This window comes from Lichtheimia ornata, assembly GCF_029851405.1.
Source record: "Lichtheimia ornata isolate CBS 291.66 chromosome Unknown scaffold00044, whole genome shotgun sequence".
In the NCBI taxonomy this organism is placed as follows: Eukaryota; Fungi; Mucoromycota; class Mucoromycetes; order Mucorales; family Lichtheimiaceae; genus Lichtheimia; species Lichtheimia ornata.
In genome coordinates, this window is record NW_026695364.1 from 237,148 (window position 1) to 257,959 (window position 20,812).

Below are 20,812 nucleotides of genomic sequence, written 5' to 3' on the forward strand. Positions count from 1 at the left end.
CATTATCTGATCATGTCGGACTGATCTGGATGTTGCAGCAGCGTATCTCATTCTTGTTATCTTTGCCCGAGACACACCCATATGCAATCACCTCGCGATCTCCTCGTCCTTTACGGTTCAGAGACTGGCTGTGCCGAAGATGTCGCCGAACGCATTGGAAGACAAGCGAGACGTCGACGATTCCGAGTTCGTGTAGTTGCCATGGACGATTACGACAAGGTATTCATAATGGATACTCCCCCACCCCAAAGGCTCTCCATGTAATAACCTGCATGATGGTATAGAATCTACTCATTGAGGAGAAGTTGGTGGTGTTTGTGTGCTCTACCACAGGGCAAGGCGAGGAACCCTACAACATGAAGGTAAGGTATCTGCTTGGGACTTTGCTATACTGGACTCTTATATGGGATGCTATATAGAAATTCTGGCGATTCCTGCTACGCAAAAACTTGCCTCATGATATCCTTTCCAATCTCGATTGTGCTGTGTTTGGTTTGGGTGATTCATCCTATGCAAAGTAAGGAGGGAGGAAGGAAGAGGGGGAGGATCGAGATAGGTATTGACAGGTCTGCATACATAGATTCAATTATCCTGCCAAGAAGCTTTATAAGCGATTACAACAATTGGGTGCCAACGTGATGATTCAACGTGGAGATGGTGATGATCAGCATTATCTTGGGTAAGTTTGGTATATGAAAGTGGAGGTGATTCCATATCACTCATTGTATATTGGTTTGGTGACAAGGTTGGATGGTGCATTGGATCCATGGTTACAATCCTTGTGGGAAGCGATTATGGCAAAGTATCCTTTGAAAGATCAAGAGATTATTCCCGAAGAAGTCTTGCTTGATCCCACTTTTCGCTTGGAGCTACTACCTGAAGATGCTAGCAACGAACCAGAGATCAAGACACTGCAAGCACCGCCACCTTTGCGGGAGGATGAATTCAATGTTGTTGTCAAGAGCAATGAGCGTATCACGGCGACCGATCACTTTCAAGATGTGCGGCACCTGGCACTCGAATGCGACTCTGAGAATATGAGGTAGGATGGCAACGGATGATGATGGGTGGATGGTTATAAAAAGGTTGACATGTACATGCGTAGATACGCCCCAGGCGATATCGCTGTCATCACACCCAAGAATCTGCCGGAAGAAGTAGATGCATTTTTGACCATGATGCAGTGGAACAACCTTGCCGATAGATTGGTTCGCATTACACCAGCATCCAAAGGTAAACTCACATCATCATGGGATGATGGCTATAGCGACCAACCATGATTTTAGATTGCAAGCTTCCAGCACATTGGGCATCCGTCATGACTTTTCGGGATTTGTTCGTCAACCATCTTGATATCTTTGGTGTGCCTCGACGTTCCTTTTTTGAAATGCTGGCTCATTTCACAAAGGATGAGAACCAAACGGAGCGTTTGAGAGAGTTTGCTTCTCCACAAGGACAAGTATGTATGAGGAATGGCATGAAAGGTGGCGGGAAAAGGCTCACTAGGTGTTATATATAGGATGACATGTTCAACTATTGTCAACGTCCCAGACGCACCATTGCCGAGATCATGTTTGATTTTACACCTACAGACATCCCATTGGACTATATCTTGGATGTGTTCCCCATCTTACGACCAAGGTCATTTTCCATTGCATCCAGTCTTAAGGTATGAAAGGGATTACGCTCATAGAAAAGGTGTTCAAGACATGTATTGACATCCATATCCATAGGCACATCCTGGTCAAATAGAGTTATGCATTGCCATTGTAAAATACAAGACCAAAATTAGAAGGATTCGTCGTGGTGTATGCACTAAATGGATCTCCACCCTCAAGCCAGGTAAAAGCACACAAGCACTTTATGCGCCCAATCTACCACCACCACAACACCACTCACAAACCAATCCCCTAGGTGATTTGATCGAACGTGTCCGTATCAGTAAAGGCACCATGCGTTTACCCCCATCGCCTGAAATTCCTCTTATTGCTATTGGCCCAGGTACCGGTGTAGCACCTATGCGTGCTTTCTTGGAACAACGGATCTTAGAGGGTGCCAAAGGCAAGTCAATGTGCTGGGGTTTTTATTATGTTCATGTCATTAATGGGATTGAAATAGAGAATGTGCTGATATTCGGTTGTCGTCATCGTGATAAGGATTACCATTATCGTCAACAATGGGAGCAATATGAAAAGGATGGTCATCTCAAAGTGTTGCCGGCGTTTTCAAGAGATCAGGTAATGCGTGTGTGTATATATATACCATGTGATTTATACAGATATTGAATGGAGCAAATGATAGGATCAAAAATTCTACGTACAAGATTGTGTTCGACAACAAGGAGCAATGATTTGGGAATTGATTGATCATAAACAAACAAAAGTCGTTTTGTCAGGGTAAGGATCGGATTCATGGGGGGGTATATATGTGTACAAGTATTGAGTTGGAGTTGTTGTTGTGTAGATCATCCGGGAAGATGCCAGAGCAGGTAGCGTTTGCCATGAAGCAGATTTTCATGAAGTATGGCAGCCTGGATGCCGAACAAGCCGAGCATTATTGGAATACAATGAGCAAGACAGGTCAATACCAAGAAGAATGTTGGTCATAGAAGATAATTTACCTTGAGAATAAACGCATCACCATTCTTCATACATCATGTCTTCATATTCGAGATACATATAGTCATCTTCGTTCCATCCTTGTGAATCCATCCACGATTGTATGGTCTCCAGTTCAATTTGATCCACTATCATTTGCCATGTTCGATCCACTCTCATGCAAGTACGAAGTACACTACGGCTTTGGGCCTGATCCATATAAAAAGTCCTGTTGTATCTCAACAAAGTACCCGAGCGCATGGATTCAACAATAGCCTCCACGGCTTCACGATACATGTCGCATTTGTTCAAGTTCAGATGTTTTGGCGGTCGGGTCCTCAATAGGGAACAAAGGTCCGTGGGATGGGTGCCAAAGATAGAGGTCTCGTAGTTGTGGGCATTCACTTGTTCAATGATCATGTTGTTGATGGTGGTGGTAGTTGGTAAATAGCGCATCAGGGCATCAAAAAAGCGGCCACTGCTCAACATGCTCTTGCATTGTATAAAAGCAAGCTTTTGCAAACCGACACAACGAGAAAACAAGGCTTGCAATGTGGATGTACTTAGCACAGATTGCTCCATTGTCAGTGTTTGAACCGCCAGGGGTGTTGTATCTTCCACTGAAATGCCCAAATCGTCCATGATGTCATATTCCACTTGTTGATCATTGATTTCAGCTGACGGATGGTAATAAGATTTGATAGTGATTGCTGTCAATTGAGGACAAAAGATGGCTGCTGCTGCGAAAAAGACACGAGGCGTACGGATAGCTGATGAGATGGAGACCCTTTGCCAAGTGGATCCAAGTTGACGCATTGCCATGACTAGTAAAAGATCATCCACACGTACAGAATAGCCCGTGATATCTATAAAAAGAAATAATAGTAATTAATGCATGCACTTTAAAAAAGAGGTTAAAGCAAAGTAAGTACTTGCCCAATTCGCGAATATTGCATTGATTCGATCGCATCAATACGCCAAGCGTGCGGTCACACAAGGATACTCTTAATTGGTAGATTGTGCCCAAGGATGAGAAGTTTTTCAATGATGCAATGACGCTTTGTTGCTTGTGAACGGCTGGATTTCCAAAATCAATGTATCCCCACAGAGCCGGAATGCTGATTAACGAGTTGCGCCATGTGCGTGATACGGCGATACAAGTGACAAGCGTGGTGAATGGCAAAAAGGAAAAGATGAGGGTGATGATCTCAGCTGGCAATTGGATCAAATGATTGTATTCGGTGCTTTTCAATTGCTCGTATGCATCCTTCAATCGTACAAGCTCAGGATCATCAAAGTAAACGCGAAAAGTTGCTGTGCGAAGGAGTTGGATAGCTTCATGGATTTTGCCTCGGCTCAAAAGGTGGTCTTTCATCATCAAGTAGGGTTCAACACGATGGGGCTCGAGTCGGATGCAGCTCTCGATATCGGCTTCACATCGTTCAGCCGAGCCGAGAGCTGCCCAAGCCGTGGCTCGCAACTTCAAGGCCTCAAAGTGACAAGTGTCGAGAGCCAACGCAGCATTCAAACATTCAACGGCATTCATGTACTTGCAGTCCTCGAGATACAAAGCGGCACTCTCAACATTGGAGTCGATGTCCCATTGCTGTAGATCGAAATTGTTGACGTCGGTCATGGGCTGGTGGTATGGTTGTGTTGTAGTGGATAGTGAATAGTGAGTGTGTAACACGAGGCGGGTGGATGGTTTTGGTAACGATGCTTGCTGCCACTAAGGCTAATAAAGTGTGCTACGTTTTATCGTGTGCTTCTTTGACTCGCTTCCTTTCACCTCTTTTTCTCTCTTTATTCCTCATTGACGCAATATGCTCATTGTGGGGTGATTCTTCTCATTCGCCATTCTGTTCACCATTCAAGTCTCTCCTTTCCACGCTATCACTATCGACAACGACTTGAACGCTTTCTATTCGACCAGCACGCACACTCACACTCACACAACACAACACAGCACACTACAGGCTCCTCAGTTCAACCCATTCGCCCCTTAATACTGTAGCAGCAATCATCAATTCTATTTCTCAACCCCCTTTTTCCCCTTCTCTATCACTTTTTTATCCTTCCAACAACCGACAACAACGCCGCTTTAACTACATCGCCCATGACTTTGAAAGAGCTCAAAGGACAACTCGTTGTTGTCATCGTTGCCCTGTTGACGACCTTTATCGCCTACACATCACAAATATTTGTCATTTGGAACTTTCTTGGAGGCGCCAGCTTGCACACGCTCTTGATCCTTATCCCTCTCAATGTATTCATCATTCTACTGTATATCAACTATGCACTTGTTTGCTTGACCGATCCTGGTTGTGTGCCAGAAAATTGGGTAAGCTCCCACAACAAGAGGAGGAGGATGATTCGTGTTGATGCTAAATGACACCATAACAGGTGCCGGATACTCAAACACACATGGAAGTAAAACGGTCAACACACGAGCCGCGTTTCTGTAAAACATGCAACAATTACAAACCACCCCGCACCCATCATTGCAGTACTTGTGGTCGATGTGTCTTGAAGATGGATCATCATTGTCCTTGGATCAATAGCTGTGTCGGCTTCCACAATTACGGCCACTTTATTCGCTTCATCACCTATATCGAGATCAGCGCTATTTACCTCTTTGTCCTCCTTGGATGCAGGCTGGCCCAAGTCATCCATCAAATGAATGAGGTGAGATGATACGAAAACAAAGAACATAAAGAAAGTCTGCTCATTCATCAACCGGTGTTACGTAGTACAATGTACATCCACCCACCCTCGAAGCGGCATTTCTTGCAATCAATCTCATTCTCTCTTTTGCTGCCATTGTCACGGTCGGCATTTTGAGTGGATACCATGTCTATTGTCTCACTACCAATACCACCACCATTGAAGGATGGGAAAAGGGCACTGCATTAACCATGAAAAGTCATAGTGGCAAAATTAGCGATGTAAGTAGTACTACTACAATCCGTGGCATCGGTACCATCATCATTGACCTTGTTTCTCTATACACAAAAAAAGGTCAAGTATCCATACAATCTCGGTTGGTATCGCAATGTGTGTGCGGTGCTTGGAAATCAACCCTTGTTTTGGATGTGGCCACAGCGTATGCAAGGTAATGGCTTGTACTTTCCCATGCGGTTACAAGAAGGAGGAGAAAAACGAGCATCGACCCTTATGCATGAAGATACGAGTGAATTTGCCACACTCGTTCGCAAGCCATCCAGGCTGCATACGCGTGCTAGTACAAGCAGCAATTTACGCGTTCCGACAACACCTGCATCCGTCCTCACATTCAATACCACATCCACCCTTGTCGATCCCCTCTTTGCCGCAAAATTACCGAGCTCCTCCACCAAAGAAACTGCCATCGAACTCCCTTGTCGGTAGCAATGGGGATTATTGTTCCGAATTCGGAAGTATATATATATACACATATATAATGTAATAATAAAACGTTGCTCTCTTTCATTTCTTTGCATTCTTGGTGGACTCCTCCTTTATCAGCATGAACAATGGCCATCCTCACATCATGAATCAACAGCAACAACAACGACAACAACGACAACAACAACAACGATCCAATAATAATAACGGCAATGCTCCTTTCAATCCTCTCAAACCTGTATATAAATTACTCTGCAGATACTGCCATAATATGGTGTGTGCGCGTGGCATGCGGGCCATTTTATTGGCTGATACCAACATTGAGCTTTACAGCACAGACATCCCAGCCACTTCGTATGGATCGATTCCCCCTTTTCTTTGCTTGACAACGACGACAACAATGACTCATCACATTCATCATCATCATGTAGCATTCAATTGATGGACAAGGATTATCTTACTCGAACATGTCATTGTCGGATACGTGATGTAGCATGTCGTGAATGGTACGTATCATAGCACATTTACAATACTCGTCGTAGTCTAACACTACCTACTACTAGTGGTAACATCATTGGATACCATGTTGTTGCGCCATGTAGCCGATGTCTTCAAGCTTGTAACAATGGTCATTTTTGGATGTTTCATTCCGATGCATGCCAGCCAAATGAACGGAAAGATATCACAGGTAACGAGGCAACCACCCCCCCCTGCTATGTAGAATGAACATGGATACCAATATCCCTTTATTATACTACTAGGCAAATGTACGATTCTATGGAATAATCTACCGCGTGCCGAGCAGGATTTCGATTTCATTATGGGCACCACCATACCATACGATCAAATCTGCCGTTAGACCACCACTATGTATATTTTCGCCCAACACTCACCTCTTCAACATTACGCAATGTTGCCCACCAACAACTCCTTGTCAATGAACGATCGCAATGTATACATTCCTCGCCCCATCGCTTACATAAAGATGACTTGTAAACAATAAGCTGTGTGATGGCTTGGTGGCGTTGGCTGGGATGATGCAGGGCGGGATTATCGTTTCAGCAGCGGGCTGCATAAAAAAAGAGACAGATCATGTACATGTCGGATCGACATCCGAGTAGTACGACGACGTGCGTTTGTTCACCTTATGACATAGTGTGTGCCTTTCATCGACACCTTACTGCATCCGGTATCTTCATGTGTCCAATACAAATACAATGATTCATATGTCTCGAGAAACTATAGCTTTGTGTGCGTGCACAGGTACATGTAGATATATAAACATGTCATTTTCTTCTTTTCGAGAAACAAGCCATTTCAATTTCAAGCCCCCTCAATGATGAGGATGATGTTATCATCTATAAAGTTACACCGAAATCATCTCCCCCATCCATCATCACCACCACCACCTTTTATAGATAAGGATGTTTATTGTCATGGAAACAAGTGGGAGGTGAAGGGTGTTGTTTTGAAACCAGGAGCTTTTGTGTTTTTTGGTCATGACCCAAATTGGGTATTTTGTTTACTGTATCACGTCCACATGGTTAACTCGCCTCAGCTGTCCACATTTTCACACCTTTCTCTCTTTTTTCCCTCTTTCTTTTATAAAAGAGGAACCCCATAATCTCGCATGTTTGGAGGTGGACGATCTCGACCACGCCGTTCATACTCGGGGGATTCACATTATTACTCTGGTTATTATCAACAGCAACAACAGGCACCTTATTACAACAACGCATCAGCTGAACAGCAACAACAACAACACAATATGATGGCAGGTCCAGGTCAACATGCTGCTGCTGCAGCGCAGCAGCAACAGCAACAACAACAACAACAAGCTGATATGGCAGCAGCAGCAGCACAACAACAGCAACAACCACAAGCAAATCAACAAGTACCGACAACTCCACCTCCTCAACAACAGCAACAACAACCTTACCAACAAGCAGGACAAGCTGCTGGTGGACAAGCAGCAGCAGCAGCACAACAACAACAACAACAAGTGCCACCCCAAGGTGATCCTGCTGCTTATGGTCAAAGTTCAGGTGGCATCTTTGACGCGTTACGTCGTAAAGTACGAGAAGCTGCTGGTCGAGGAGGAGCTGGTGGACCTGTTTATGATCCATATCAGTATAGTCGATATGCAGCCATGATGGGAGCTGGTGGTGCAGCTGCTGGTGGTTATGGAATGCAACAACCCATGATGATGCCTGGTGGTGCTGATATGATGATGGCCCAACAACAGCAACAACAACAACAAGCGGCGATGATGGCCCAACAACAACAACAAGCCGCCATGATGGCAGCCCAACAACAACAAATGAATCCCATGATGATGGGTGCAGGAGCAGCAGGTGGATTCATGGATCCTACCACGTTGGCGATGATGCAACAACAACAGCAAGCAGGCATGATGCCACAAACACCTTATCCAATGTCGATGCAACAACCCATGATGGGTGGTATGGGTATGGGCGGTATGGGTATGGGCATGCAACCCCAAACACCAATGACACCGGGTGCAATGATGAATCCTTATGCACAACAACAATCCTATTTCGGAGGTGCAGGCTCCATGATGATGCCAGGTCAAAATCCATACATGATGATGCCTGGTCAACAATATGACCCTTATGGCTACGATCCATATTCCATGTATCAACAACAAATGCCAGGTTATGGTATGGGCGGCTATAACCCGGCAGTCATGGGTCCAATGTCCATGTACGACCCCACCTTTGGTCGTCGTCTTGCCGAGCCACGGTTTGTACCAGAACGAAATTATATCAGCTCAGTCAAGGATCTTTGGCAAAGCAGCCTTTATTAAGCCATTTTTGTATTATATATCTTTCCTTCTCGCATCATCATGTCATCTACATTCTTACTACTACTACGAATTGTTGTATATTCAAACACACACACACACACACACACACACACACACACACTCACGCACACACATTACTATACAATAAAATGTCATCGTCATGCTTTTTGTTGCAAATTGCCATCGATGGTATGGTAGGGGTGATACATTCTATTCCTTTGTCAGATGATTGTGCTGTATTTCATGTGAGCATGACGTATATTAAGGAATCAGAATAAGCATTCTTGATCGGTGTTTCCGATATTGACAATGCGAGGGCACGCAGTAATTCTTTCCAAACTGTGAAACCCAAATCCTTCATGTGACAAGTAAATGGATGCAAAAAAGCATAGCTAGCGTACATATTATGTATCATTGCAAAACTACATAGAGGAGGTTGATGGTGATAGCAATAAATATCCTTAGCTACTAGTACTTTGATTGGCATTTTGCTCCTCTTGCTCTTGTTCATGGTTGTTTGTCGCACCACCAAGATCAACAAGTCTCTCTACTTCGGATTCCTTGATATAGACGACAAAATAAGGGTTCGCTGTGCGTCCTGTGGTATTCTGGAAAATCTCATTCTCATCCACCTAGTATATCAAAGTCAATCCCAAGTCCCCTTCCCTCATGTTGCGTTTACGTACCTTGGTTACCAAAGAGTCATTGTACTTCCACCATTGTTGCTTTTGATGATTGTAGATATACACCCAATAATGACCATAGTTGGCTTGACCTGCAAAAAAAGTAACTTAGCATCCTCATCCACCTGAACAATAGCCATCGTACATACCTTGATGGATAAAAACGGCGTGTAAGCGATACGCAATATCCGTCAAGTCTTCATATTGTGCCCGTATCCGTTGCTGGAGTTGATCAATGGTTTCTCTACTCTCTATAAAATAGGATATATGAGTCATCTCCTCCCACTCTCGATTCAAGTTAAAGCATACTCACTTTCAATGGTTTTCCTTGCTGTATCCGCCTCATCTTTTAGCAATTGTAATGCTTGTTCATGCAGCTGGGCCAGTTCCTCGCTTTCTTGATCACGATATTCTTCCAATATAGCAGCGGAGGCTTCCAACATTTGGGGGATGGGCATTGGATACGCCTATAGTAAGGCTACGTTTAGTCTACTTTGACGTTGCTATGCCAACCACCATCACCATGTACCTTGTTTTCTGTGAGCTGTTGAATAATTTCCTTGTTGGATTCCACCTCCTTTTGCCATGCAGCAACCTCAGCACGACGACCCGCCAACGCTTCACAATTGGATTCACTGTAGCGGTCCAAGTAGATCACCTTTTCCAATTTGATAAAAGCATTGCTCTTGTAAACATTGGATGTCTCTCGATCAAATTGCACTCGCTAAACATGAAAGGTGATTAACATTGGGCATGCATGTACGTATACAACAAACTTGCCTGTACTTGGATCTGCAATACGGGTGGAAATGTACTGACAGTGACTTCACGCGTAGCTCCTCGTCCACCATGGAAGTTTTCTACCCGTCCAGCAAAAAAGTACTCGTCCAATCCATCATAAAGATCCTTGCCTTCAACAGCATCCACCATCACGTGAGCAAATTCCTCATGCTGCTCCTTTCGCACATTGCGAAGCGTTTGGGTATCTTGGTAGGTAAGAATTTGCCTGGCCTTGAAATAAAAGAGGTCTCGCACAATATCTCTGGTCTGCTCGTCATTTTTCTTTTCCAAAGGCTTCAAGGCTGCTTCAATAAGAAACATGACATTGCTCATGCATTCTAAAATAGAAATGTTAGGTCCATGTAAGGCTCCAACAACTACAAAAGGACATCCCACACTTACCAGTGACATCTTGTTGCTTGCCAAGCATCATGTTTGCTGCACTAGGTCGCCTACTAGGCAATTCGGGCTTCTTCTCATAAAGGATAAGAGCACCACCATTCGAATCCCCTTTTTCTTTTTCCTTGACAACTTGATCATACGAGGGTGGTAGTTCATTTTCCTTGTCAGCATCTGGCACAATCGAGTCGTCATTGCTGTTGTTCTCAGAGATAGGAGGTTTCTCAGAGGAGGGCGTGTCTGAAAGTGGAGCTGATCCATTGTTGTTAGAGATGGTTGATGGTTTCTCAGAGGATCCATTGTTGTCAGAGGTGGTTGATGGTTTTTCAGAGGAGGCTGCGTCTGAATCTTGAGCTGCACCATTGGCTGGTAACTCATCCTTTTGCTCTTGTTGTCCATTGGATGTTCTATTCTCCTTTGGTTGTTCTTCCAATGCTGATGTATTGTTATCTTCTGGTTGCTCATGTTGCTCCCCATCCTTTTTCGCTTGACCATTCTCCTGCTGCTGTGGCTGTGGCTGTGGTGGTGGTGATGGCGATGGTTTTTCATCCTGCTGCTTTTTTTGTGTTGCCTTATCTTCAGCTTCCTCAAGATCCTTTCCATTCAAAAGAGCCATGTACGCCAAATCATAGGTCGGTGATATCGCTCTAGCTTTGGAATTGCCAAGGTTGACAAACAACTCTCGAAGATTGGTAACAACTATCATCAAAGTGAATGAGTAAATGAATAGCATCACTTTGGCAATCCCACTTACACTTTTTTGCCCGCTGCACTTCTTTTTGATCCACCTCAATGCCACCGATTCTTTTGGGTGTCCAACCAGGCTGTGTTTCATCCTCCACAAAATCATCCATGTGTACAATTGTCTCACGCAATGGCACCAGCGTATTATAGTACTATATACGTATATCCCTTCTTGTCAGCCGACTCTAGATCATGCCGTTCATAAGAGCTTACCTGTAATAAGCTATTCAGATAGCACGTATTACCGATATTGTTCAATCCAACAGGACTATATAAAACGGCATCTTAGATCCTTGTCAACGCCAATCCATCAATGTTGACTTACCCTTCATGGCGAGGAGGTGGCGGTGGAGGTACTATTTTGCACATGATCATCAACATACATATCTTCTTGTTTACCCCAAAGATAACGAACCTGATCCTGTTGTTGTCTTTTCAGTCTTTTTCAAATGTTCACGTAATGCATTGCTCATTCGGATATTGGCGATGATTTCCAAGGCGTCTCTGTGCTCCTTTGTAGACTTTGGTTCTTGTTCCATCTATAGTTAAAAAGTTTAGTTTATCCAATAGCATCCTTCTGTAATAGCATTTACCTTTGAATCATACAAGTCGATCAAAGCCCCTTCATCCACATCCATTGCTTGAGGATCAATGCCATAGTAGCTGTATGCCTTTTTGATGTCGGTATCGCCCAATTGACCTTTACTGGATTCCAATGCCACCTCGGTCCATAACTTGTCGCTTTCTCTCCTACGTGCTTCCTTGGCCAAAACATCGATATAAATGTGTGCCTTGTCAGGTGTTTCTTGGATGAGGCGATGATATAACCAAACCAACACGGCATCGGTTGCTTCGGCCACGCTTCCCAAATAGAGTTCAGGTTGATCTTCCTCGGTAGGTTCAGCATCAGGCATGAGACGTTCCTTGGATCGATCGACGCCGATGGTATCTTGTAATGTGGGCATGGCTCTTTTGACGGTAGGGACAACATTGAGCTGGGTGGTATCATCATCATCGTTCACTTGATCTTGCAATGCATAGAGACAGACCAAGAGTTCATCACGAATGCTGATCCAGCGACTGCGATCGGATGATGTGATTTGGGGTGCATCGAAATAATCAGTCTCCGAGTTGAATGTGTATCCAATGCATGCCATGATGGATTTGCTATGCAACGACAACGACGACGAGTTTCAATAATCCATTGCTCTACTACTACCACTACTACACCCATTGTTTACCTTGCATCATCCAATCCAATACGTGCTTGAAAATGAGGATTCTTGCTATTGATGCTTCGTTGATCACCCGCAAGCAAGTTCTTCACATAGGTCAAGAGCAGCTTCAATGCGTCAACCATGTTGGGTGCTTGAGCTTGGTCCTTTTCAAGGTGCATACGTCGTCCTTCGAGCAACTGGTGAAATAGCTCGGGCTTCATAATAGGATCGGCCAAGGTTACTTGCATGGCATAGCGACAGCCACAGCATTCAAAACGAGGTGGTTGTTGTTGCAAGTGGTAATGGTGTGTTGGGCCGGCACTGCATATCGATGCTTGGGTTGTTGTTGTTGACAATGCCTTGACAACGAGACGCTTATGGCAAATTTGACATAAGAATGGTGGATTCGCGTCTTGTTCAGCTGGACATGCAAGGAATTCATGGGGATGGGAGTCGCGATTGTTGTCACTCGAGACGCGATCGTATTGATAGTACAGGAACGAGAGAAGACCTGCAGGAGTAAAACGAGTCTCCACTGTGTTGCTGATATCCGGTGGTTGAGTGTCGACCGTTGTCGGTGCAAAAGACGCCGTATCCATGGTGCTTTAAAGTGAAAGAAAAGAGAGATCAATGCGAAATTTCAAACCAGTCGCTGGATAAAGTGCTACCACAATGCTGGTTGTGTGTGATGGGAGGAGTCACCTACTACTATGTCCATCATATCCCTTTCCTTTGATGATAATATCAGCAACGTCGCTTCAATCATTTACAATGAGTGATTGATCATGTTGATTGTTGAATAGGTAACCAACCTTAATCTTGGTTTCATCACCCACTCAGCCTCTCGTCAACCCACGGACAATAGATCACATGTCTTTTCAAGTACACCATCACATGCATTATATATAGACGAACCAAGCAGTTAGGTTATCAAGTGTGCCAAGAGAATTAAATATCACCAGCAGGTGTACTTTTCATAAGAGAGAAGAAGAAATAGCAATTGAATGGAAGCGAATGTGTGGGTGATTGAATCATGGCTTATACTTGCAAAAAGCAAGATGTCACTTATGGATGAAAAACGCCAAGAAGCAGCACACCAGGGGTAGGGTACAAAGGACCATTTTGCATAAGCGGCATTTTACAACTGATTCCTCTTTTCCATACATACACACACGCAATATGAGTTGGTAGGATTGGATAATGCTATTTTATCAAGAAGAGTGACTCATTCATGGCTATGTAGGAAAGGTGTCACCAAGGCAATCTCTCGTCTTCCCCATCAAATGATGGCACGTAAAGCAGATGGTAACTCGTTGTCGCGCACAATGTTGACTAGGAGTCTATACTCATTGGAAAGGTGTCTATAGCCACGGTCGATGAGGATTTTGTCAGACTGGAAAAAAGATTCAACGAGCTGGTCAAGGAGATTGACGTCTTGCGACAACAAAGTCATGCGTTTCGTGATGCCATTGCAGGTAAAAGGGTGTGGGTTGGGTGCCTGTGTTTATGTAAAGCGTCGACGTTGATTCCCGTTTTAGCGCTGTTGGAGCACCAAATGCATTGTGCAACCACATTGGAGGAAATTTATGCAATGGCAGAAGATCAACCAGAAGAAACGATTCAGGCAACTCAAGACTATGCTACTGCAATGACTTATTGTCGTGATGAAATATTACAGCAGCTGGTAACTATATATATTGTCCTTGCTTAAAGTATACTCATGGAGGTGAATACTGTAGGATCAATTGGATAGTAGTGTGGTACAACCAGCTGAACATGTCCACGCATTGACCAAAGCCATTCAAAAGACCATCACAAAACGACAACACAAGTTAATCGATTATGACCGCCATCGCATCTCATTACAAAAATTCAAGGCAATCCAAGATCGTAGTCCATCCGAGGATAAGCAAGTCTTTAAGCTGGAGAATCAACTTGCGACGGCAACACAGGATTATGAATACCTCAATGATATGCTCAAACAGGACCTTGTTCGATTTTTACGCCTTGCTGCAGAATGGATTACACCTATTCAGACCTCCTTTTTCCATCTACAATGCTCTGTTATTGGTGGCATGTACGGTCGCATCTATGAAGTGGTTCAAAGCACTCAGCATTTCCCTACCATTGATCAACCCATGGAACAAGGATACAATTGGCATGTCAGCCAACGGGATGTGAAGCATGAATTGGAATCTCTGGAGATCTTGCAAAAGGGCGTGGGGAGCATGAATAGTAAGTGGGCTTTGGTCTTGATGGATGTGTTGCATGATTTAACTCGTGCTTTTCAATCAAGGTGTTCTTCGACCCGGCCAAGCAACTCTTCGTGAACGAGCTGCTGCAGCGGCTGCTACTTCTTCCAACGAACCACAATACAATACTGAACCATCACCACCCCAACAGCAACAACATCCTGAACCAGCCATTCAGCAAGCAGCATCTTTTCGTCGTCAACCTCCACCGCCTCCACCACCTCGTTCCAGCAACAATACCAGCTTTGTCATAGCCTTGTATGATTTAGATGCTCAACAAGAAGGTGACCTAAGTATTCGAAAAGATGACAAGATTGAAGTTTTGGAGCGAACACAGGATACCATGGATTGGTGGAAAGGTCGCATTGGTGACCGCGTAGGCATGTTTCCAGGTAAGATACAGCTCATGGGCACACATTTTTTAGATGGAATGATACACTCAACACACATACACCAACCTCCCCTCCCTCTTCAGGCAATTACGTTCAAGAAATATAGCACTACTAGTTTACCCCCACATCTCTTGTTTTTACCCAATGGAATTAAAAGGAATCATCGTTTTGATTTATGTTTTTCAGTAGCAATAGCCAACAATTCATCGAATTCACCACTACGTTCACATAATTGTCGAAAGATGCCTTCATGTCGGGTAGTAGTAGTAAGAAGATTGTATGGCGTATCGAATTCCTTGACACGGCCTTGATCCAATACAAGGATACGATCATAATCTGCCACTGTACGAATGCGATGGGCTATGCATAAGAGCGATGAATGCGTGAGCTCAGCTCGAATGGTTTCTTGGATCTTGCGGTCCGTGTCAAAATCAACTGAGGATGTTGCTTCATCCAAAATCACAAGTGAGGATTTCTTGACAAGAGCACGTGCAAGTGCAATCAGCTGACGTTGTCCTTGAGACCAATTGCTTCCATTCTCTAATACAATGGAATCCAATGTAACGTTCTTTTGCTCATCATCTTGTTGTTGCTGTTGATCAATCAAATGGGCACGTTTCAGTGCAGCCCATAACTCGGCATCATCATGTTGACCAAAGGGATCAAGATTACTGCGCAAAGTGCCCGAGAATAAAACAGGGTCTTGAGGAATGATGGTCAACCGAGAACGTAAATCTTGTAAACCTAGCGTAGCAATATCCACATCATCAATCAAGATCCTGCCATGGCTTGCTTCCATAAATCGGAATAGAGAGAATGCCAATGTTGATTTTCCTATTGACATTTATAAGCTCATTGCTATACGTCCTTTTAATAAAAGACTCACCACTTCCAGTTCTTCCAACAATGCCAACTTTTTCTCTTGGTTTTGTCTCAAACGAGATGTGATGTAGCACAGCAGGACTATCATGTGAATACCTCATTTCCAAATCCTCAACCTTGACAGCTCCAGTTTCAGGCCAACTCTTTGGAGGACATGTTGTTGCAGGCATGTTTTCGGGTGCTTCTTCTTCCTCCTCAATATCCATATACTCTTGTACACGTTCAATGGAGTTCATGTTCATCTCGTTTTGTGCATAGTTGCGTACCAACCACAATACATGTTCAGTAAACAAGAGCGTGTTACTGAGACAAAGACCTGCCAAACCAGGATCGATCCAATCACGTGTATAGATAATAGCAAAACCTGCCCAAAAGCTGACAAAGACACCCAACAGCTCAATACGTGCATGAAGCCATCGATTGGAGGCCCACATCCATAAAAAGGGCCGGTTGTTGTTATCAACGAGCGTATAGTTCTCATTCAAAAAGCGAGCTTGGGCACCAAAAGCGCGGATTGTAGCGACACCTTGGATGCTTTCGCTGAATTGCACATAGATGGGGCTACGAGAGATTGAATTCAAACGTTTCAAATCACGCGATGTTGCCAAATAGTACATGCCAATAAGCGTGAAAGCGATAGCAATTAGGGTGCCAGGAATGATAAAAAGTGGGAGCACAATGGATACCAAAAGAATGACGGTGATGGTGGACATTAAGGTGATTAAAACGAAGGCCATTTGAGGAGCAACCTCTTGGTCAATGGTTTGCATATCCATGGAAAACCGATTGATCACACGGCCAAGCGGTGTGGTATCAAAAAAGCGGACCTTGGCTCGAAGGATCTTGTCGAGCAGTTTTTCATGCAAACGACGTGAGGCGTGAATGGATACAGTGTACAAGATGAGTGAGCGCATCGTGCTAGCAATAAGCGTGCAAAGACCAATCAATGCATAGATGCCAAGGTAGTACGTCACATTCACCTCTTTTTGTTGTCTTGATTCCTCCTTAATATGAGGTGCCGCCATGGTGATGGTATCATCATTGCCATATGCATTGGTCCAGATTTTGATCCAGTAGTCTCGGCAAAAGATAGCCACTTGCGCCAATACAAAAGCTGACAGGATCACAGCCCAACATAGGTATCCTCCTGATGCTTGCACGTATGCCTTGTACACTGACCATGGAACATGTCCCTCAGCGCGCTCCTCTTCTTTGACTAGCTTGCTGTCATGCTTCTTTTTAGAATGGTTGAACTTTGGTATAGCATCGTAGGACGCTACTTCCTCGTTTTGTTGCTGATTGGATGTAGTAGAGTTGCTGTCTTGATGTTGTGTGTTTGTAATCTCTTCACCAAGAATGCCATTTTGCATGATTACGGATGGATCACCAGCACCAGCCACTTGGCCATCTTTGAGAACGACAACGTATGAAGCGCCACCCAAGCACAATGCAACATAATGGGTGACGAGGATAACAGTGCGATGGCGTACTACGACATCATCATACATGTGGTTAGCAGGGCTCATGTTAACAACTTCTAATATACCTAAGTCTCCTTTGATACAATGCTCATATAAATGTTTTGCTGTATGAGCATCTACAGCACTCAAACAACCGTCGAGTAGAATAACATCGGCTTGAGAATACACAGCTCTTGCGATTGCTACTCTGGAAAGAGAAGCGTCATTTTAGCAAAAGCATCTTCCTCCTCATCATCATCAAGCACAACGACCCACTCACCTTTGTTTTTGTCCTCCACTCAATGTAACGCCTTTCTCACCCACTTGTGTTGCATCACCATGTTCGAAAATCTCGAGATCTTTAAAAAGAGCCGCCATGTATAAAACTTGCTTGTATCGATCAGCATCATAGGGCAATCCGAATAAAATGTTGTCACGAATGCTCTTGTTTTGAATCCAAGCGGTTTGTGCGACATAGGCTACACCTGATGGTGCACCACCACCTTCTAATGGGTCTTTATGCCTGGTATCATGCTGACGAGCAAGATGTGCACTCCCTTGAAAGCAATGCGTTTCACCAAGCAAGCTTGCTAATAAGGTGGATTTACCTGATCCTGTAGGACCACACACCACAGAGAGCTTCCCACGTGGAAATGATAAATCAAGGTCCTTGAGAATGGCTTTACTTGGATCCTCATCCCACCCAAATGTGGCATGATCCACAAAGCCAACATGGATACCCGTTGCCATGGGTTGTTGTTCTTGTAGTGGTGATGGCTCGTCCACTTCATCCTCATGAAGAAAATCTTGAATACGCTTTGCAGAAACACGACCTTGAAGTAACCCAGTAATATACGCTGGGAACATGTCCAATGCTGTACGTAGCAAATTAAAAAGGGCCACCGCTGTAAACGCCGTGGCTGCTGTCAATTCATATGTTCGCGTATATGCATAAAACACCGTAATCATGATAAGAATAGGGATAAGGAACCAAATGTTGGTGGTGTACATGTTGAAATAAAGACGTCGCCGCAACCACTTTAGCTCGTTTTCTCGTGCATCGTTGACGCGTGCTTTAAATTCCTTTTCCCATGCAAAAAACTTTACACTGCGTATAGCACCCAAGAGCTCGTTGACCTTTTTGATTCGATGATCGCTGGCTGTCATGAGGTTCTTTTGGGTACGCTCAAATAGCCGCCCAATGATGACAGGAAAAGGTTGCATCATGATCATGACACACAATCCCCAAAAGGCTGCTATGCCAAGTATCTTCCATAACAAAGCCATACATAGAATGATTTGCAGGGCATACGAGTACACATGAAAGAGGTATGCCATGAAGTTGCTGATTTTGAGTGAATCCACCGATAACAAATTGTTGACATTGGAGTCGGCTTTATCATCACCATCACCATCACTAGAGCAGGATGGATGTTCCCGTCTTCGTAATGCCTTGGCAAAGACTTCACCCACAACAATGGCTTGGATCCTCACACTCAATGTTCTTCCAATATAAAGTGCTTGCTGTGCAGCCAATGTTTGGATAGCCGAGCTCAAAACAAGCATAAAGACATAAAAGTAGGCAACAACAACCGGCTGTTCAGGATGCGGATCATCAATGTAACTTACAATCTTGTTCAAAAAGATCGGAGGTGCCAATAATCCAGCTATGTTGTATGATGATGATGAGTGCACATGTACAAGACGCTGATCCATCCATCCAATGTAAGTACTACATACCATTCCATGCCATAGCGTAAAAGAATTGGATCGTGAATTCTCCCTTGTAGGCTCTGAGAATGCCCCAAATCAGGGAAGAAGACTTGTAGTTTTTGTATTGCACTAACACATGCTTTGCTCGATTTTGTGGTAAGAGCTCGATCAAATCATCCTCATTCAGTGTCCTTCGATACCCCTTTTTCATCATGGGAGCGATCCAATTAAACATGAATTTGGAGTAAAGCGAGGCCCACATCTCGGTTGACATGGGGCGGTCCTGCAATCATATGTAATGAATCATCTTCTTGTTATCATAACCAGGATGTTGTTGTTGTTGTTGCCTTACAGTGTCCGAAAAGATAGGTTGAGCAGGAGCTCCACGCTCTTCATGGATCAAAATGGCAAGCATGGCAATGGTGATGCAAGCGCCAATAATAGAAAGTGCATATCCAACCGGTATCTCATCTGTGTAATGTACCACAAAGAACGAATAGATATCCACAAGATGGAATAAAAGCTTGGAAAGAAGCAGAAGATCCACTTCTTTGGGGACAATAGTGGTCACCGATACAAAGCACATGGCAGTGATGGATAAAAAGAGTACACATAGCTACATAATTTAGCGTGATGAGCTATATGCTACGTCCTCATACTACCGGCCGCTTACCCAAAAAATGCAGCTTGTGGAGAATGCAACGATAACATCGTCTATTGTACCCTCGACCACTGTATCCACGTGATACCGACGTATCTCAATTAATACTGTAGCAGACATAAAGAGTTGGATCATCGATCCCAAAACTCGTGTCAAGTTGAAGATGGACCAACGCTTGAACAGCAATTCTTCCGGAGGAATATCCGTCGACGTAGCATTGGAAGGCACTGGGTCATGAATTGGCGTAAAAGCATAGAATCGACGCCGTGCTGCATAAATGATCGGTGGTAAGCAGAAAATCAATGACGATAGTAGTGGTAGCAGTGGTAGCAAGCTATTAGTGATCCTGATTCACATAGAAAGCGGTTACTTTTGATCACTTGACGATGAATGCAAGATGAGAAATGACATTTACAATGACCGAAAACATGGATAAAAACCCTGGCCATTCGAGATCTCCTAATACGTTGTATATAGAATAAGAACCTTATACAACACCCTGACAATAATGAACAAGCTACTGTAGCTTACCGAAAAGTTACAATTTTCTTCCATAAAATTGCTTTTCACGGGAAGAGCAACGACCAATTGCGTTTTCCTCGCCCCTTTTTAATTCAATGAACGGTCACCACCATCATCATAGCAAGCAGTGGGCTTAGTCCAATGGAATACGAGTGAAGGGATAATACCTTATTTTATGTCCTATAAAGGAAAAAACAGACCGAAATTGTGATGGTCATACGGCTTCAAAAAAGGTTGCACATAGTAAGGATGTTTCATGGTTCTCCAACAACAACCCTTCTTGATCGCGTTTTCAATAT

The 20,812-nt window shown here is 44.0% G+C and overlaps 8 protein-coding genes across 8 annotated transcripts; 5 read left to right on the plus strand and 3 right to left on the minus strand.

Annotated features, from left to right (window-relative positions):
- Window positions 1-81: 81 nt before the first annotated feature.
- O0I10_008411 (uncharacterized protein) lies at window positions 82-2,608 on the plus strand (the record flags this gene model as incomplete). Its single annotated transcript, XM_058488414.1, has 13 exons — window positions 82-219; window positions 285-362; window positions 420-517; window positions 581-679; window positions 746-1,042; window positions 1,106-1,233; window positions 1,287-1,459; window positions 1,520-1,669; window positions 1,734-1,842; window positions 1,915-2,061; window positions 2,119-2,237; window positions 2,302-2,396; window positions 2,464-2,608. 13 exons carry the CDS (start codon window positions 82-84, stop codon window positions 2,606-2,608), a joined length of 1,776 nt encoding a protein of 591 aa, XP_058340884.1.
- Window positions 2,609-2,636: 28 nt separating this feature from the next.
- On the minus strand, window positions 2,637-4,233 carry O0I10_008412 (uncharacterized protein; the record flags this gene model as incomplete). Its single annotated transcript, XM_058488415.1, has 2 exons — window positions 2,637-3,463; window positions 3,534-4,233. 2 exons carry the CDS (start codon window positions 4,231-4,233, stop codon window positions 2,637-2,639), a joined length of 1,527 nt encoding a protein of 508 aa, XP_058340885.1.
- A 480-nt stretch (window positions 4,234-4,713) lies between these two features.
- Window positions 4,714-5,984, plus strand: O0I10_008413 (uncharacterized protein; the record flags this gene model as incomplete). Its single annotated transcript, XM_058488416.1, has 4 exons — window positions 4,714-4,938; window positions 5,001-5,282; window positions 5,348-5,542; window positions 5,616-5,984. The coding sequence occupies 4 exons, from the start codon at window positions 4,714-4,716 to the stop codon at window positions 5,982-5,984; spliced, it is 1,071 nt and encodes a 356-aa protein (XP_058340886.1).
- Window positions 5,985-6,126: 142 nt separating this feature from the next.
- On the plus strand, window positions 6,127-6,840 carry O0I10_008414 (uncharacterized protein; the record flags this gene model as incomplete). The annotated part of the gene is made up of 4 exons (XM_058488417.1): window positions 6,127-6,335; window positions 6,413-6,487; window positions 6,545-6,669; window positions 6,743-6,840. 4 exons carry the CDS (start codon window positions 6,127-6,129, stop codon window positions 6,838-6,840), a joined length of 507 nt encoding a protein of 168 aa, XP_058340887.1.
- Window positions 6,841-7,611: 771 nt separating this feature from the next.
- O0I10_008415 (uncharacterized protein) lies at window positions 7,612-8,808 on the plus strand (the record flags this gene model as incomplete). The annotated part of the gene is made up of 1 exon (XM_058488418.1): window positions 7,612-8,808. The coding sequence occupies one exon, from the start codon at window positions 7,612-7,614 to the stop codon at window positions 8,806-8,808; it is 1,197 nt and encodes a 398-aa protein (XP_058340888.1).
- A 461-nt stretch (window positions 8,809-9,269) lies between these two features.
- Window positions 9,270-13,230, minus strand: O0I10_008416 (uncharacterized protein; the record flags this gene model as incomplete). Its single annotated transcript, XM_058488419.1, has 13 exons — window positions 9,270-9,440; window positions 9,495-9,583; window positions 9,641-9,742; window positions 9,805-9,958; window positions 10,021-10,215; window positions 10,272-10,609; window positions 10,674-11,369; window positions 11,425-11,566; window positions 11,628-11,682; window positions 11,740-11,770; window positions 11,830-11,953; window positions 12,008-12,581; window positions 12,656-13,230. The coding sequence occupies 13 exons, from the start codon at window positions 13,228-13,230 to the stop codon at window positions 9,270-9,272; spliced, it is 3,246 nt and encodes a 1,081-aa protein (XP_058340889.1).
- A 580-nt stretch (window positions 13,231-13,810) lies between these two features.
- On the plus strand, window positions 13,811-15,381 carry O0I10_008417 (uncharacterized protein; the record flags this gene model as incomplete). The annotated part of the gene is made up of 7 exons (XM_058488420.1): window positions 13,811-13,818; window positions 13,875-13,936; window positions 13,999-14,106; window positions 14,170-14,315; window positions 14,371-14,866; window positions 14,928-15,275; window positions 15,359-15,381. The coding sequence occupies 7 exons, from the start codon at window positions 13,811-13,813 to the stop codon at window positions 15,379-15,381; spliced, it is 1,191 nt and encodes a 396-aa protein (XP_058340890.1).
- Window positions 15,382-15,435: 54 nt separating this feature from the next.
- O0I10_008418 (uncharacterized protein) lies at window positions 15,436-20,546 on the minus strand (the record flags this gene model as incomplete). The annotated part of the gene is made up of 9 exons (XM_058488421.1): window positions 15,436-16,109; window positions 16,162-17,646; window positions 17,704-17,825; window positions 17,898-19,284; window positions 19,358-19,613; window positions 19,683-19,946; window positions 20,004-20,337; window positions 20,407-20,450; window positions 20,523-20,546. 9 exons carry the CDS (start codon window positions 20,544-20,546, stop codon window positions 15,436-15,438), a joined length of 4,590 nt encoding a protein of 1,529 aa, XP_058340891.1.
- Window positions 20,547-20,812: the final 266 nt, after the last annotated feature.